Below are 18,621 nucleotides of genomic sequence, written 5' to 3'. Positions count from 1 at the left end.
ATTTTAAGATTTGCTAACAATTTCAATTATAGATTGTCTTTTGATGGAAAGGTAGTTGTTTTGCGAGATATGTTATTTATGGGAGATCAACGCAAGATATTACTAATGCATTCAATAATATTCTTAATGTTTGTGTTTGTTTGTTTTTTTTAATTCAATTATTGAGGCTTTCATGCTTAAGTCAATCTAACCATGCTGAGTTTAAGAAGAATATGAAATTGAAATACCCCAAGATGTGTTGATTAAAATTCAGAAAATGTTTTGGATGAATATTAACGGATTTTGCATATTTTAATGTGTTACAAACTTTGGAAAATCCTAAATATTTGATGGAAAGAAGCATCTTCCTACATTAGATGTTGTAACACAAGTAAATTAACAACTACACGATAAGAAAAATTGTAGGAGAGGAAAACACATTTGGTGTTGAAGAAATAAATATCAAATGTGAGATAAAGATTGGAGTGTCTGTGATGTTGCATGAGGAATTCTAACCGATCAAATGAGGTATGCTATGGTGTAAGATTATAAGTAAGGAAGATGAAAATTTTTGTTATTCACCCGTAAAAAATGTTATTTAATATCAAATTCTTTCTTATAAGATTATAAGTAAGGAAGATGAAAATTTTTGTTATTCACCCGTAAAAAATGTTATTTAATATCAAATTCTTTCTTAAAAAATGTTGATAGTATTATGATTCCCAACAATTAAACAATACTAGTTAAGTTCCAATAGTAGATAATTTCTTATTGTTGTGTCATTTGTGATGACAATCAATAAATTTTAAGGTGAAATACTTTTTTTTATATCGGATTATGTATATATACTCACTTTGATCTCAAATATAAGAAAAAAAATATACACACTAACTATAATCACATTTAGTTACATCAATTTCAATTAAAAAATAGTTTTTTAAACTTATCTTTCATTGAAATTTGGTATCAAAGATAAAAAAGAGTTATTGAAACTCACTTTAATTAAATGAAGGATATTTTAGAAATGACAACATTAGATAAGTTAAAGTTACTTGTATTTTTTGTTAAATTTAAGATCAAGAAAAAAATGTTTTTTTTCTTATACTCCCTTTGTATTTATATATGAGATCCACTTAACTAACTCACCAAAATTAAGAAAAGTGATTAATTTAGTTAATAACAATATATTTGTCTTCAATTTATAATTTTTTTTCTAAAATTATCCTTATCATTAATACTTCTTTTTATTTTAATAATATGTCAATACATTCTCTTTCTTCTTTTAATAAGAGATATTTGTAGTCTAAAAGTGATTAGTGCAAGAAATATTATAAATCCGATCTTATAAAAAGGAATAAACATTATTTAAAAATTGAGTCTTATAAATAAGAACAATTCAACAAAGTGTATTTGAAACCAAATGGAGTAGGAAGAAGAAAAAAAAAGACACACTAACTAAGAAAATTGATTTACCATATTTAATTAGATCAATTTCAGTTAATTTTTTTCTCAACTTTTTTTTTTAATTAAAACTTGATATTAAAGTTAAGAAAAAAGTCATTAAAACAAACTGTTCAATTATATGAAAAATATTTTAAAAATAATAACATTAAATAAGATAAAATTAATAAAAAAATTATTATATTTAAGAAAAAATATTTTTTTATATTTAAAACCAGAGGAATTACTACTTATATTTTGACAAAGGTAGTAAAAGATTTTGAAAATTTATCTTAATAGAATATTTATTAATGACAAAACTCATTAAATTTATAATAAAATTTTTAATAAAATTTATTAATGACAAATATTTCTTATTTTAATTTTGAATATTATTTTTGTTAATACAAATGTTTTATTTTTTTCTATATAACAAAACTCATTAAATTTATAACAAATATCGTAATAAATACATTGAGACTTTGAGCTGTATCCTCAACTCGCACCTCGTTATAAGTTCCACTTCCCTTGGATTTTGTGTTGTTGGGTCATATTATTCATTCGTTGGTTGCTGAATGTTGCCGAGTGCTGACTGGCCACAATGTCCGAAACAGTCTAAACTATTGGTGCCTCTCCTCTGTCAGCGTCACCGACAACAAACATGAGCGGCGAAGAAAATTAAAAAAAAAAAACAACAACACAGAAACGATATCGATCATTATTAACTTTACCGAACCCACTTTCCTCACGGAAAAGCAGTGGTGGCTTGTCCCTATTCATTGAATGAATCGATAAGGTGTCCATATCTATCATCAAATCATTCAAATGCACCTGTTGTTGTGATTGTGAAACTAAAACACCGTATCTTATCGATCTTCAAACACAGCAAAACAGTGGCATCAGTTATTTTGAGGTTGTTTTGTTGGGTGGCGGCGGAGAGTGGAAGCTGCTAATTAAAGGAAGGAAAGCATTGCTGTGTGTCAGTGGAATACAACTACTACAGTTACGGTTAGCTCGCTAACCCTTTACAATGGCCACAACTCAGGAACAAAAAGCCACGCCAAACATTCTCAATAACACCACCACCACCACTTCTTCTTGGGCTGATCCCCTCCGCAACCGACCCTCCGTCGCCACCGTCATCTCCGCCGTTGACTCCTTCTCCGATCCTCCTCCCAACACCACTTCCACCACCAAAGGTACATATAACAACTCTTTCACTTTAATTTATGCTACTCCTCATATATATTGAGAAATTATTAGATAATTTTAAATTATTATATGTCCATGATTTCGACCAATCTAATTTTCGTATGACACTAATCAAATTTTTGTAATGTACTGACTAGAAAGAATTATTAATTGTCATGTATACATTAGTACTTACTAGTAGCTAGAGATCATGATAGTACCAAACTACTTAATAACTTAAGGATAAAATAAAATTTAGATGTAGTTCTTTTGGAGTTTTAACTCGGTAAGTCTTTATCATACGGATAATTAAGCTGAAATTTCAATTCTAATAAAAAAAATACCAAAAAGTTATATAAGAAAGTAGATTTGTCCTATTTTTTTATTTTTTTTGAGAGGAGTTATGTCCTAATTCTTGTCGCTCACTTTTAATCCTGATAGTTTTTCAATAGCTAAAATGATTTCTCTTAGAAAGTAATAAGTGTGTAACTTAACAAGGATAAAGCAATGTATAGGAATTAAACATAAAGGAGTGTAATAATATTTAAATAAAATAAGAAGGCTTTCATTACATTTTATATATTTCCTTTTTTATTTAAATATATTACTTATTTTTTTCTCTGTCAATTTACCTCACATTTCTATTACATTACTTTTAATTATTGGACGGAAAGTTAGGCGACGGACTTAATTTTAGTAATTGGGAAACTGTGAGCTACAAATGTGACCAATTAGAATTAAAAGAATAGAATGCATACATAAATTGACATGAAATTGTTTTATCTTAATTAATTGTCTCAACTCTCGTGTTTGTGTTTGAGTTCTGATATGGTATATAGTTATATCAAAACTCAAAGATAGAATTTTGTCATCTATAATCCTTTGAACAAAATTGCCTGCAGTTGATAATACCAATTGTGTTTATACCAAATAAAAAAAAGAAGAATTAAGACAACCAAAACTATGCATAAGTAAACATATATGAATTAAAAATACAATTAAACCTATATATTATGTGGAAGAATAAGTAACTTTTTCTATCTAAAAAATAAAAAGGAACTAGTATACTTCGAATCCAAGTATCATTGAATTGATTTATTTCATGTTCATTTATTTTATCTTCCTCTATACTAATATGCTAATTCAAATAATTTTCACATAAATTCGACTATCATTTTCCCCCAGTATTCACAGCTACAAAACATATCAGCTCACTTGATAAAATAAACATTGCTGTTCCCATGTTCCGGGTCTTAATATACTTTTCTTTTATCTTTTGGTGTCAATTTCTTATTCCTTATTTAACTTGTCTTTTGGGAGAACTTAGTTGAATTTATTGTCATTTCTGTTTTAGATTGATGCACATGTTGAGACATTTAAAATAATCAACCAATTGGCAATGTGGAAGCCTACACGATTGGTTATTTACGGCATTGTGTACTTTGCAGTTTTTTTTTATCGGAAGGAATCGAAGACAATAGTACTGTGTAGTTTATGTAGTCCCTTTGTGTGTGTAGTTGGAGAGGAACATTAATTTATATTTTTAAGGATGTTTCTTAGCTCCAAATATTGATCTGGGATATAATCATGTCATTGGCTTCTTTGAACTAAAGAGTGTTGCTACTTGGATTTTCGAGAGATTCAGAAGCTTTGCTGCAATATTAAAATATTGTTTAAAACCAATCTTGGGCCTTCATCTAAAAATTTAAGCTGGTAGTGTTTGGTGAAGACACATGACTGGTTTTATATCTCGAATACTTCTTACTTCTCTTCTTTTCCAGTTTTTCTTGGACTTTTTGTATTTAGTCTCTCTTTTTTATTCAAAGGATTTAGTATCCTCTCCCTGGTTAGTGGTTGTTGCTCCCTTTTGTCTTTAATGAAATTTCTTCTTCTATAAAAATTATTTGTTTTGCTTACTTCCTGGCATAGGTATCCCAGTCATGACCAGAGCTCAAACCTGCCACCCTTTGGATCCACTATCAGCTGCTGAAATATCAGTAGCTGTAGCTACAGTTCGAGCTGCTGGGGCAACCCCTGAGGTAGATTTCTTGATTTTCTTTCATTGATTGACCTTAAATTTATTACCTAGTACTAGTATGGTTATGTTAGACATTTTGTAACTTCTCTAAATCCTCATGTTTGTATGTTGATGAAGTGTGTGTTTGGTTCAATTTATTTTGAAGAACGAGTCACTTATGTTTGCCCGCTTAATGATAACCTTTCAAAAATAAAGGTTAAACACATAATTTAGTCTTTGATACCTGTCGCAAATTCTTAATATAGTCCTTCTACATAAAAATTTATTAAATTAGTCCCTATACGTCCAGTGCAAATGTTACTGGTTTGGTCTTTGCCGTCATGATGTTGTTTACGCATTTTTAATTTGAACCCTGTACATTTATTGCATTCTTAATTTAGTCCCTATATGTGTAGCGCATTAATAATCAGGTTCCTATATGTGTGTAGCGCATTCTTAATTTGGTCCCTATAGCAATTAAGAATGTGATACACGTATAGAAACCAAATTAAGAATGCATAAAGTAATGGCAGGAACCAAATCGATATGTTTGCAGATATAGAGACTGATTTAACAAGTTTTTATGTACAACGACCAAATTAAGAATCAGAGACCCATATAGGACTAAATTATGTATTTAACCAAAAATCAACAATTGGTTCTCCAGATTCATCATGTGCAAAATTATTTGATTATTTTGTTAGGTGAGGGATAGTATGCGCTTTGTTGAAGTAGTCTTGGTAGAACCAGATAAGCAAGTTGTTGCATTAGCAGATGCATATTTCTTCCCTCCTTTCCAGCCATCATTGCTCCCCAGGACTAAAGGAGGACCTCTGATTCCTACTAAACTTCCCCCAAGGAAAGCACGATTGGTTGTTTACAACAAAAGGTCAAATGAGACAAGCATATGGATTGTTGAACTTAGAGAAGTACATGCAGCAACTCGAGGTGGTCATCATAGAGGCAAAGTAATTTCTTCTGAAGTCGTTCCAAATGTTCAGCCACCAATGGTAAATATGTTATTTTATTTTATACTTTCATAAAATCTTGCTGCTCATTAGGATTTGTAGTCTTTCTTATCCTCATGCTTATTGATAACTGCAACCTTTTTTATTTTGCAAAAATTTTCCGTCACATAGATTTTTTGTTCACTTTCCTAATTTAAATGCCTTTGCTAAAATTTGCATTAATGCCTTTGCTAAAATTTGCATTAAACATTTAGAATAGAAGTCACAACAAACAGTAGTGGTTCTTTGTTGATCTTTAGAAGCCAGTGGCACAATCAATTTTAGTTTTACATTACTTCATGGTGTGAGTTCAATTTTCAGAATTTAAATGGCTTAGGTAATACTTGTGTGGAGAGCTTAAAGAATTTGAATCTGTACCAACAGGCCAATACTGATGGTTCTTTACTAATCATTACTTGTTGGTACATTATTTTTTTGTTTCAATATAACTATTCAAAATCAATCATCATCCTGCATCTCATCCACAATGATTTAGTTGAAAGAGAGAAATATTGACAGAAATTGTGTTAGGCTACAAACATGATGTGGTATTTTTTATTGATTTACGATCCATTAGTTTCAAATCAACAAAGATTTGTGTTATTCACTATAGTATACATACAGGATGCTGTGGAGTATGCTGAATGTGAAGCTGCTGTGAAAGATTTCCCTCCATTTCGTGAAGCAATGAAGAGAAGAGGGATAGAGGACATGGATCTTGTGATGGTGGATGCATGGTTAGTTGCTAATATGAGATGATTTGAAGACTATACGAAGGTTCATTGAATCATTGATGTCTTTTTCTCTCTAATGCGTGAGGAGCTGAACCTTACAGGTGTGTTGGATATCATAGTGAAGCGGATGCTCCTAGCCGCCGGCTTGCTAAACCGCTAATCTTTTGTAGAACTGAGAGTGACTGCCCAATGGAAAATGGCTATGCACGTCCAGTTGAAGGAATCCATATACTTGTAGACATGCAAAATATGGAAATTCTTGAGTTTGAAGACCGTAAACTAATTCCCCTTCCACCTGCTGATCCATTGAGAAATTATACTTCTGGTGAAACTAGGGGAGGAGTTGATAGAAGTGATGTGAAACCATTACAGATTATTCAGCCTGAAGGTCCAAGTTTTCGTGTCAACGGGCACTTCATTCAATGGCAGAAGGTGATTGTTTGTACCTTACTTTTTCTAGAAGCAAGTTCATTCGAGACATGTAAACTTGTAAGTAAAAGTGTATTTTTTTTTTTGTGTGTGCGTGTGTGTGCAGTGGAACTTTCGCATCGGTTTTACTCCTAGGGAAGGTTTGGTTATTTATTCTGTAGCCTATATTGATGGAAGTCGAGGGCGAAGGCCTGTGGCCCACAGATTGAGTTTTGTTGAGATGGTGGTCCCTTATGGAGATCCAAATGATCCTCACTATAGGAAGAATGCTTTTGATGCAGGAGAAGATGGTCTGGGTAAAAATGCTCATTCTCTAAAGAAGGTCAAGGCATTTTCTTCTAATTTAGTCTCAAATTACTCTCCTTTCTCTATGTAGATGAAACTAAAATTTATTTTGCTTGGTGACATTATTGCAGGGTTGTGATTGTTTAGGCTATATCAAGTACTTTGATGCTCACTTCACAAACTTTAATGGAGGTGTTGAAACAATAGAGAATTGTGTTTGCTTGCATGAAGAGGATCATGGTATTTTATGGAAGCATCAAGATTGGAGAACAGGTTTGGCTGAAGTTCGACGGTCTAGAAGGCTGACAGTGTCTTTTATATGCACTGTGGCTAACTATGAGTATGGATTTTTCTGGCACTTCTATCAGGCAAGTTATTGTCTGGATTCATCCATCAGAGTTTGTCTAATAAGATTGATAGAATGGAAACCATGGTTGAGTCCTAGTGATATATACTTTAAAATTAAAAATTCATACAAGTGGGTGTCTCAGGTTCTGCTGTGTATCCTAGCAGGTGAACCAGAAAGAAAAGAAGATTTCATCTTAACTGCATGATTATGAAATCTATTCTTTCACTTAGTATGCTTCTTCTGATTTCCGTTGCTATATTCTGTATTGTTTATCCTAGTTCTGTCCAGGCATTCATATTGACTTTGTGGTGAATTTCAATGTTCAAACATAAGCATATTAATTGGTTAAATCACTAATTGTGTATTTGCTCTCTCCTTCTTTCAGGATGGAAAAATAGAAGCTGAGGTCAAGCTCACGGGAATTCTCAGTTTAGGAGCATTGCAACCAGGTGAAAGTCGAAAATATGGCACGACTATTGCACCTGGATTATATGCACCTGTCCACCAACACTTTTTTGTTGCTCGTATGGACATGGCTGTTGATTGCAAGCCTGGTGAAGCATTTAATCAGGTCAGTGTGCAACTATATACTTTTCAGTTGGCAATGTCTTCATTCTTCAATGCTGAAGTCTGAAAGAATATTTTGGTTGACTCATTCTTCAATATTTTGAGTTCGTGTAATATTGCTGTTCATCTCAAATTTTTTTCTTTAGGAAAAAATATATCATGAAAATCTACTATTTATGTAGCTTGCATTCTGTAACAGAAGCTTAAGCACCAGAATGAATTGTGTTTTGAATAATACCAAATATTAAATGTACACAGTAGGATCTCCTTTTTTAATAATGCCATATTAACTAAATAACGTGATCTTTGACATAGCCACTCATGGCAGTATGAAGTTTCTTTTCTTTTTTACTTTCCTTCCTTTAACTGTTTATTTATCAGTTGAACTTCTTTTATAACTTAATGGTCCATTCTATGGTTCATTTTTGAAAAAAGGGGGAAAAAAGGTCTTACACTTCCATCAAAACTATAAAATTCATTACTAGTATGTGTTCACAAATAATACGACAAAGTAGTAACAATCCTCTTCCCACTCCAGGTTGTTGAGGTGGATGTCAAAATTGAAGAGCCAGGAAAGAATAATGTTCACAACAATGCATTTTATGCTGAGGAAAAACTGCTTAAATCAGAATCGGAAGCAATGCGTGATTGTAACCCTTTATCTGCTCGACATTGGATTGTAAGTTCCTTCCACTTGTATATTATAAAAAAAAAAAATAACAAAAAGAAGAAGCAATGAAACATACAAAATTCCAATTTTTCTTGGCGAATATTTCCACCTCTATTGCTGTAACTTAGGTACTGTGCTAGCAGGGACAGTCGGTGAAATTTTCAAATTTGGCTGCTGCTTTTATTCTTCTCTACATATGAATGATGTTGCATAATGTTTATGCTACATATGTATGTAAAATTCATCATTTGTTTCTTCTACCTTCTCAGTTTTCAAGTTTTCCATGTGCTTATTTCCTGCCAGATACCGGCATATTCAGTTTTTCTGCAGTTATATTTCTCAAAGCTGAGATGGTTTACTTGTTAGAAAACACTCTTTGACATATTTTAACCAGCGTCGCTCAAATGAATTTCTTTTTTTAGGTTAGGAACACAAGGACGGTAAACCGAACTGGGCAGCTAACAGGATACAAGCTAGTACCTGGTTCAAATTGTTTACCCTTGGCTGGTTCAGAGGCCAAGTTTCTGAGGAGAGCAGCTTTCTTGAAGCACAATCTTTGGGTCACTCCTTATGTTCCCGGCGAAATGCATCCCGGAGGGGAGTTTCCTAATCAGAATCCACGCGTTGGAGAGGGTTTGGCTACTTGGGTTCAGAAGAATAGATCATTGGAAGAAGCCGATATAGTTCTTTGGTTAGTGCACTAGTTTCTATTTCTATGAGAGTTGCTATATATAATTTGCACATGTTCTTATGTATATAAGCATGCTTTATCTATGTTGCACATCCAATACACATTGAGGGATGGCAATTTTTCCCATCATATGGGCATCCTCAGGAGGACTGTCTGATATTAATAATGTGATTGGATAACACCAAGAATCAATTCTACTCCTCAAAATCATGGTGGTACCGTGGAAAAATAGAAGCAACTATTTGTTGTTTTTCCTTCACCATGAAAAATAATTGATTATTTCTCATCACTATGCAAACACACTTTAAGACATCATTGACTGATAATTGTACTCTTTGGGATTTTGTTGTGTTTATGCATTCTTTATACATGTTATCTGATATGAAGGACTATTTCAGGTACGTGTTTGGTATAACACACATTCCCCGATTGGAAGACTGGCCAGTTATGCCAGTGGAACGCATTGGCTTTATGCTTATGGTATTCCACTCAAAGTTAGCGTATTTCATTGCCATTCTTTCTGTGCAAAAATAGAGTGAGATTCATATTGAACTACTATAACATGCTTAGGGTTATCACATAATCTCCTAAGTTTTGAGTGCAATGTAGTTCTTCAGTGTGAATCTCATTTGAAATATCCTAATCCAAAACTGAATGAAGTTCATCTTCGAAATTGTTAAACTGTGCTATGCTTGAGAATTAGGCATAGAGTCTTTGGGCTTTTCAGTAGCATCTGATAATTTTCTGTTCATAGTGTTGCAATTAATTTTTTTCTTGCTATTCATGATGCAGCCACATGGGTTTTTCAATTGCTCCCCAGCTGTAGATGTTCCCCCAAGTGCAAGTGATTTGGATGATAAGGAGAATGGGATGTCTGCAAAGCCTATTCAGAATGGGATGATTGCCAAGCTCTAAAAGGACCAAAAGTAGAGATACTTGATTATGTTTACCATCACCTAAGTGAGTGCATCACTTTAATTAATTAAAAATCGTCAATAACAAAGTTTTTCTCATGGTCCACAGAATAGCTATTTAGGTGATGCATTTGATGTGTAATTGTAAAATGATAGTACTTTATTGGTTTCTCTGAAATCTAAATTGATGCGACGTTCCTATTGTGAGAAATTGAAGTGTGTTGGATTAAAATAAGTTCTCATGTATTATATACTGTTTGCGCTTGGTAAAATTCAGTTTCATATATTTACACAAGGATAATAGTTGAGTCTGTTTCGATATATAGTTGAAAAAAGTGAAGTTTGGTTGAACTTTGTAAACATAAATTTAGTTAAAAATTTGAGTGAAAGTCACGTTTTACCAAACAAGCATGTGTAGCTTTCCATGAAGAGTGAAACTCATTTTGGATGCTTAAACGCTAAACCTAACACCTTGAGTAGTATGAAAAATCTCTTTCTTCATTCTTTATATATGCAACACATGGATAAGTATAATTTCGTCAATACAAAATAGCAAAGTTCTTCATACATAACAGGCCTTTTCTTTCTGGATCCCAACTATCTCAGCCAACAGCCCTTGTAAATAGCAGATTTGGTAATTCCGAATGTAAAAATTTCATTATGAATTTCTTTCTCTAGTGAAAGGAGACACTCTTTGTAATTTTGGGATTAAGTAAACCAAAATGTAAAACTTTTATTTCAGATTAACTAATAATATTAGTATCATTCCAAACCATCCAAATGATGGCCCATAATATGAAAATCCGCAAGATTCCTACCCATTATGAGTTGGTAATCGGTATGATTATGATGGCTCCAAGGATCGTCGAATTAGGGAACAGACGTGTAGATCAAGGCTCATTTAGTAGCTAAGCGAATTGATATGGCAAATATAATTTGATTCGATGAACATTGCAGGTGCATTAGTTTAATGATATAGAGATGTCAGTTAGCCGCCACAAACATTATCTTGTTGACGATAATGTTGTCTCAACTAAAATGGCAGTCATATTACAAATTTGAATAAATTACTTGCACCATGCTATTTTTAATGCTGTACTAATTTTGTTTTTAATGTTACTATCTAGTTAATAGAAAAGATCATTGTCCACTAATTTAAATTAGCAAACTGAAAAACTGTGTTTACAAGTTTTGAAAGTGAAATAAGATTTAAATTGCATTCAACACTAAGAAATTTCTTTGTTCAACAAAAGCTTGCCAAAAAAAAAGGGTACCACATGTAGATTATGGCTTGTCTTTATTTTGAATGGCAGACTGGCATTCTTAAATTGGAAAGATACAAATGTGCCAAGTTGTAACATGTTATTAGGTTTGGGAGGCTTCTAGAGAGGGATATAATGGTTCTATTTCATTCCATTCTCATTGTTGTATTGTATGTAGTTTTGTTGTGGCAATCAAGTCTAGGAGTTGCACTTGAAGCAGAGTGAAGGATCTGCCAAGAATGTGTGTTGTCCAGTCCTTTACACCACATTAGTAACTTGAGCCACCTGTTGTTGTTTTGTGTTGTGTTGTGTTGTGTTCATGCCTCTAATATTCATGTTCGTTTTCATGCACTACATTTGTCTCGGTTTGTGGACCAATTGTGTTTCCATTTCTATTTTTCTCTTGTACATATTACTAATAAGACTTTAATGATTATCAACCGAAAATATAAAATAATTTTATACTGTTATTTAATTATAAATTATTATTATTGATTTAATTTTTAAAATAATTATTATAAAAATTAATAAATTTATCATACACAATAATATATATGATTAAATAATTATATAAAATTATTTTACATTTATCTGTGTGTATGATAATATTTTTCTACCGATAATAATGTCATGACATTCCTTTTGCTGATTTTACCCGTTAAGACTTGATGTGTCTTAGTTTATAGGCACCTTATTTTTTTTAAAAGTATCTAGTGTTTTTTAGTGGTAAATAGTTCGCAACTTATTATTTAAAGGATATATTTTCTTTAATTATCCCCTATATGTGTAAGGACATAAGAAAACATTGATAATTATAAGAAGTAAAAGGAAAGGATAAGGAACAACTTGTCTTTGTGGGCCGTTTGAAATAGCTTTTAAAAATTGATTTTAAATAAAATTGATTTTATAAAATTAATTTTGAAGTGATATAATTTATGTTTGAATGTTTTTATTATAAAATCAAATTAGAAGTAAAAATTAATCTAATTTTTTTTATTTAACACAAAAATTACTCAAAGTTGTTTCAACTCATAATTAATTATGGACCCAAAATTAAATTTGAGATTGTCTTTAACTTAAAATCAAACCTATAAAAATTTAACTAAAATCAATTATGAATATAGAATTAATTTTTTAACTTGAAATCAAACAGAGACTTTATCTATTTGATAAACGTGGATTTAAGGACTTACCTATTGTATTATTACTTGCTAGGAAAGTGCACATTCGTTGTGTATTGTTAGGAATGTGGCTTCAAGTTACCATACAACTTCAGAGTTCAGTTCTCACCGGAGTATGCAAGTTTGAATAATCAATGTGTCCAATTTTTAATTTTTTTTTCTGTGGTCGTAGTTAGACAAAGTTGGAATTTTATTTTTCAGTAGGATAATGGGATTGGGAGGTGTGGTCCATGTGGAGATTCAAACTCGAGGCCTTCAATCATATGATAGTGTCTTGCACTAGTTGTTATTTGTGTGCTGTGTTCATTGTTCAATTGCAACATGCCCATTTTCACGTTTGATAGTGTCTGGAAATTTCTACAGGACCTTAAATATTAATTCCAAATACAAATTTAAATGTCTAACATGTAATTGTGAAAAATAATAATAATGATAAGATAATGGTAAGATTGAATAAGACTAAATGGAAATGAGTTAATTTTTTAAAGAGAATTATAAAAGTTTATAACTGGTGAAAATAGCATTTGTTAAGATTAAGTAATTGTCTCAGAACTTGTAGAAAAAATCTGTTTCATAATGTCGATTAGAGTAATTATTAAATTGTTTAATGGCATATATATTAAAAATAAATTTGATAATTTTTTCAGATTTTTTATGGACATATATGACGTAGATTATAAATTGCATGTGCATATATATTAATACAGATTATATGAAATTACTCAGGTATCTGACGTTTCAATTTGAAATAAATATTCGTACGTTTGAGTTAATTAAATACCATAATAGGGAAATTTTGACATCAAGTGGGTCCATAGCTCAGTGGTAGAGCATTTGACTGCAGATCAAGAGGTCACCGGTTCGAACCCGGTTGGGCCCTTAAGTTTTTAATTTTTAAATAATAATATAATGTAAACTAGTTATTACATTTAGGTATATATTAAGGGTTTTTAATGAATTTATGTATTTTTTTATTATATTATGTTAGATTTTAAAATCATTTAAAAATACTTTAGATTATATTGGCCCACTTATTTGAATAAATATACATGAAAATATTTATTATTATTGTTATTTATATTAATTTTATTATAGCATATTAAAATGATATATTCATTTAAAATAAATTTATATTTATTTAAAAACTATTATAAAATAAAATTTTAAATAAATTATCATAAAAAGTTATATTAAACCTTTAAAACAAGTTTGATTTATATATCTATAAAAAAATTAATCATAAAAATAATTCAAACTCAATTATTATAAAGTATAGCATACATATTTTTGTCTGGTTCTTATTGATCGATTAACTTATTTAAAAATTATAACTATCTAAAAAATTTAATATAAATATTCTAACTAGATTAACAAGTCAAATTAGCCTTTCAAAAGGGAACAAGTTGAGTCTAAAATAATTTATAACAAATAATAAATTAAGTTTAAGTCTTAATTTTTGTAAAATAGATCAAAATTATTTAAATAAAGTATTCTTCCATGTCAACAAAGATTGATTCAATTCAAATCTCGTTTATTATTCATGTAAAAATCTTATTAGTAGTTGATGTTATATATTTTTATAAGTCTTATATTTAAACTTTGAGACACTTACATATATGATTCTGAAAGCCTGGAAAAAAATAGTCCATTAGCTATATTATAATGGAGTTACAATCAAATAAATACTAAATGATATCAAAAACTGATACAAATAAAAAATAGTAACTAAATAAGAATGATAATAGCAGAAAGATATAAAACAAATTTGACAATAATGAAAATATATAAATATATAAGACAGGTTTGTATTAACCATGCCTCTAAGTAACTTGGTAAAAATGTCTGTAAGATGATAATTAGAAATGTAAGATAACTTGATCCAGTAAGTCCATGAACCTAAGTCACCTTTTGATATTATGAAATAAATTGTCTTCTTCAGTCTAACTTATTTTTAGTTTTTCATCCTAATCTGAATACTGGTCAATTTCTGTCTCTTGCCTAGAGAGTATCTGGAGTTAAAAAAGAAAAATAAAGAGACTTTCAAAATTGTCACAATGAATGGAAAATGCATAATGGAGATAAACAAAAAGAAAAATGCAGAATGGTAAAATATTATTGACAAACTTGGGCAACAAGAATACAACTGTGTAGCATACGCCATACATCTGGCCCCTGGGTCTCACGATTATGATCGAAATTGAAGAAAAAAACATCTAGTACCTTATCACAAGAGAAATTTTATTTATATTTTTTTTATAAAACCTTACATAATAAAAAGTAGTAATAAATGATGTAATATAAAATAATTAATGTGATTAAACAAATAAAATATTATATCAAATTATAACTTACTGGAGTATCATATACGAGTAATTATCCCTTAAAAAAAATACGAGTAATTATCTTGGTAAAAAAGTCTCGAAAAGCACGTTCCTTGGAAGCGAGTGCCATGAACTGTGCAGTGCTTGACAGAACAATAAACAACTAGTATTGTGAGCAGAGGTTACGTTACGTACGAGTCAATTTGACTCCTAACCCCTAATTAGCAAAATCAAATCCCTTAATCCCTCCTTCTTACACTAATTAAACCTAAACAATTCTTGCAACCTCTCCTTGCGTTTCGCTACGAAATCCATATTATATATTTGTCCTTCACGCAATGCAAAATAAAATAACTTAAAGGCAAATACTTAAATTAATAAAATCAGTAATTTATTAGTACTATACAATTTCCAAATCAACGATTAAATAAATAAAGAGTAACTAGAACCCGATATAGGAAAAAGTACTAGTATATCTGTAGTTTCATTTTTTTAAGGAAAAAAAAAAAACAAAGAGAGAAGAAGTTACTTGTGTGCTGCTAACGTTTGGAGTTTTAGGACATACAAAAACATAAAAACATGCGGGGCAGAACAAAAAGAAGTGTCAAATGAACAACAACATAAACGCCCGTTCCATTTCCCGACTCGGTACTCGGATTCTATCAGACTCAGTGTAGACTTAGTTGACTTGTTCTCTTGCAACAACACACCATCATATTACCACCGAAGTTTTTTTTTTTTTCTCGGCGCGGCGGATATGGCATCGTCGGAGGAGGAGAAGCTAGTGGAGGACGAGTTGTCGTACCCTATTATGGTGGCGGAGCGAGTTCGCTCGGCCGTGGACGAGTCTGACTCGTTCAAACTCGAGTGCTCCGAGGTTGGGAAGCACGTCGATCGCCTCCTCCAAATGCTCCGAACCCTCGTCCGCTTCGCCACCGCCACCTCCACCTCCTCCGTCGCGCCGCCCCTCTACGAGCGCCCCATCCGCCGCGTCGCCGCTGAGGCCTCCAAGAACCTCGACCGCGCCCTCGCCCTCGTCCGCAAGTGCAAGCGCCGCAGCATCCTCCGCCGCGTCGTCTCCATCGTCAGCGCCGCCGATTTCCGCAAAGTCCTCACCCACATCGACGCCTCCACCGGCGACATGATGTGGCTCCTCAGCATCCTCGACGCCGACGGCGCAGGCGACGGCGGCGGCGGCGGCGGCATTGTCCTCTCCCTCCCTCCGATCGCCAGCAACGACCCCATTCTCTCTTGGGTATGGTCTTTTATCGCTTCCATTCAAATGGGTCAGTTAAACGATAGAATTGAGGCTGCAAATGAACTTGCTTCTTTTGCACAAGACAATGCTAGGAATAAAAAGATCATAGTTGAGGAATGTGGGGTGCCTCCTTTGTTGAAGCTTTTAAAGGAAGGCACTTCCCCTCTTGCTCAAATTGCTGCTGCTACTACTTTGTGTCATTTGGCTAATGATTTGGATAGGGTTAGAGTCATTGTGAGTGAGCATGGTGTGCCTGCTGTTGTGCAGGTTCTTAGTGACTCCCCCATGAGGGTTCAGACCCTGGCTGCCAATTTGGTTGCCAGGATGGCCAAGCATGACCCTGTCGCGCAGGAGGATTTCGCGAGGGAGAACGCCATTAGGCCGCTTGTCACGCTCTTGTCGTTTGATACCTTTGTGGATGATCCATTGGGGCATTTGGGGAAGCAGAGTATTCACTCTATTGTTCAGATTAATAAGGAATTGGGGAAGGGTGGCCGGGGAGGGCACCAGTTCTCCAGTTCCTACTCGAGTTCGTATTTGTTTACGGAGTGGAGTAGCCGGGGAGTGAACCATAGGAAGGAGAGGGAGAATGAGGATCCTGTGGTGAAGCTTCAGCTGAAGGTTAGTTGCGCTGAGGCGTTGTGGATGCTTGTGCAAGGGAGCGTGACCAACAGTAGGAAGATAACTGAGACCAAAGGGATGCTTTGCTTGGCTAAGATTGTTGAGATGGAGCAAGGGGAGCTGCAGCTTAATTGCTTGATGACGATGATGGAGATAACCGCTGCTGCTGAATACAATGCTGATCTTCGCCGTGCAGCATTTAAGACCAACTCCCCGGCTGCTAAATCTGTTGTGGAACAGCTGTTGAGGATAATTAAAGAGGTGGACAGCCCGGCATTGCAAATTCCAGCGATGAAGGCCATTGGCTCGTTGGCTAGGACATTTCCCGCTAGAGAGACCCGGGTAATTGAACCGTTGGTGACACAGATGGGTAATAGAAACGCAGAAGTAGCAGATGAGGCAGTGGCTGCTCTCGCCAAGTTTGCTTCTCCAGATAATTTCCTACATGTGGAGCATTCCAAGACGATAGTTGAATTCAGTGGAATCCCGGCACTGATGAGACTGCTAAGGAGTAATGAAGTTGCCCAGATGCATCATGGGCTAACTCTTCTTTGCTACCTTGCACTGCATGCTGGCAACAGTGAGTCCTTGGAACAAGCAAGGGTGTTGATAGTTCTAGAGGGTGCAGACAGAACAGTCCTTCCTCAGCATATAAAGGAATTGGTCTCCATGGCAATAATCCACCTCAATTTGTATCATGCAGGAATGAATTCTCAAAGGATATCATATTTTCCTTGACTGCAAATTTAGCTTGTTTGTGGACCCTGCGTTTTTGTGGGTTCAACAGTATAGTGTTGAGTTTGTTGCATCTGGTCAACTCTTTGGGGGAATAAGGGGGGCTTTATAGGAACAAAGCATTACTTAAGAAAATACATTAGTTCTTCAGCTTAGACAGTTTCTTATTTTTCTTTTCCTCCCCTCATAAAACTAGTCAATGGGGGTGGCAGTTGTGCAGAGATTTATATTGTATAATTAATAATTCATTTTTAGTCATTTGATTTTATTACTTGTGTACTTATTTTTTTCTTTAAGCATGTTCTCTACATTGCCTTTTTGATAACGCAAATTCTTATAGTTGGATAGAATTGTTCGAGGTTTGATTCCTTCATAAATGTTGCAGTGGCTTTGCTGTTGGAACTTGGAAGTCTGTTTTATCAGTGTACCTATGATCTCATGTCTTGATCAATGATCAATACTTCAATTGCACAATTTGTTAATCGAATCTGATTTTTCATCAGTCTTTGGAGTTTTTTGTTAACAGAAAGAACTTACTTTTTGTGAGAGCTTGTTAGATCAATGAAGATGATACTGGGTATGCATCATTCTTATATGACAACGGGAATCAGTTATTGTCCTTCTTGTCCACTCATAGTATGGTGCTAGCTATCTCATCATGTGTTTCTGTGGGTTTGTTTTCAAGAGATATGCTGTTGTCGCAAACACATACTCTAAAAGTCTTTTTCCACATACTTTATATTACCCCAGTTAAATCTATGCATGTATGACTTGCTAAATAGTAAGTAAAATCCACATAATTTAGTAGGATTTACCCAGCTTATGACTAGATTATCTATTGTGATGTTCATAATCATAAGTGGGAGCTCTGTTATGTTACTAAGTGCTATTGTGTGCTATTCTGTATTTCCCTCGTGTAAAAAGCTCCGAATTGAAAGAACTTGTCTGCATGTTCTGGTCGGCTAAATGA

The 18,621-nt window shown here is 33.3% G+C and overlaps 2 protein-coding genes and 1 non-coding gene across 4 annotated transcripts; all 3 read left to right on the top strand.

The window, feature by feature from the left end:
• Positions 1–1,957: 1,957 nt before the first annotated feature.
• On the top strand, positions 1,958–10,484 carry LOC100778802 (copper methylamine oxidase). The gene is made up of 12 exons (XM_003519585.5): positions 1,958–2,618; positions 4,540–4,649; positions 5,332–5,637; positions 6,259–6,371; positions 6,470–6,800; positions 6,904–7,119; positions 7,214–7,450; positions 7,817–8,002; positions 8,537–8,677; positions 9,091–9,359; positions 9,758–9,839; positions 10,152–10,484. The coding sequence occupies exons 1-12, from the start codon at positions 2,450–2,452 to the stop codon at positions 10,272–10,274; spliced, it is 2,283 nt and encodes a 760-aa protein (XP_003519633.1). The 5' UTR covers positions 1,958–2,449; the 3' UTR covers positions 10,275–10,484.
• Positions 10,485–13,524: 3,040 nt separating this feature from the next.
• On the top strand, positions 13,525–13,596 carry TRNAC-GCA (transfer RNA cysteine (anticodon GCA)). Its single transcript has one exon. It is a non-coding gene; the product is annotated as a tRNA-Cys (tRNA).
• Positions 13,597–15,523: 1,927 nt separating this feature from the next.
• Positions 15,524–17,909, top strand: LOC100804310 (uncharacterized). Of its 2 annotated transcripts, XM_006574566.4 has the most exons (2): positions 15,532–16,292; positions 16,563–17,909. In XM_006574566.4, exons 1-2 carry the CDS (start codon positions 15,795–15,797, stop codon positions 17,652–17,654), a joined length of 1,590 nt encoding a protein of 529 aa, XP_006574629.1. In that variant the 5' UTR covers positions 15,532–15,794; the 3' UTR covers positions 17,655–17,909. The 2 variants fall into 2 exon arrangements, with proteins under 2 accessions (XP_003519830.1, XP_006574629.1); XM_003519782.5 differs by having other exon boundaries at positions 15,524–17,909.
• Positions 17,910–18,621: the final 712 nt, after the last annotated feature.

This window comes from Glycine max, chromosome 2, assembly GCF_000004515.6.
Source record: "Glycine max cultivar Williams 82 chromosome 2, Glycine_max_v4.0, whole genome shotgun sequence".
Lineage (NCBI taxonomy): Eukaryota > Viridiplantae > Streptophyta > Magnoliopsida > Fabales > Fabaceae > Glycine > Glycine max.
Note: the sequence above shows the minus strand (reverse complement) of the source record. Positions and strands in the feature narration are given on the sequence as shown.

Bases quoted from the DNA above. Each gene is read 5' to 3' on its own strand.
- LOC100804310 (XM_003519782.5), top strand. From the start codon at position 15,795: ATGGCATCGTCGGAGGAGGAGAAGCTAGTGGAGGACGAGTTGTCGTAC.
- LOC100778802 (XM_003519585.5), top strand. From the start codon at position 2,450: ATGGCCACAACTCAGGAACAAAAAGCCACGCCAAACATTCTCAATAAC. The intron at 4,650-5,331 runs GTAGATTTCTTG...TTATTTTGTTAG, and splicing joins CTGCTGGGGCAACCCCTGAG to GTGAGGGATAGTATGCGCTT. The intron at 5,638-6,258 runs GTAAATATGTTA...GTATACATACAG, and splicing joins CAAATGTTCAGCCACCAATG to GATGCTGTGGAGTATGCTGA.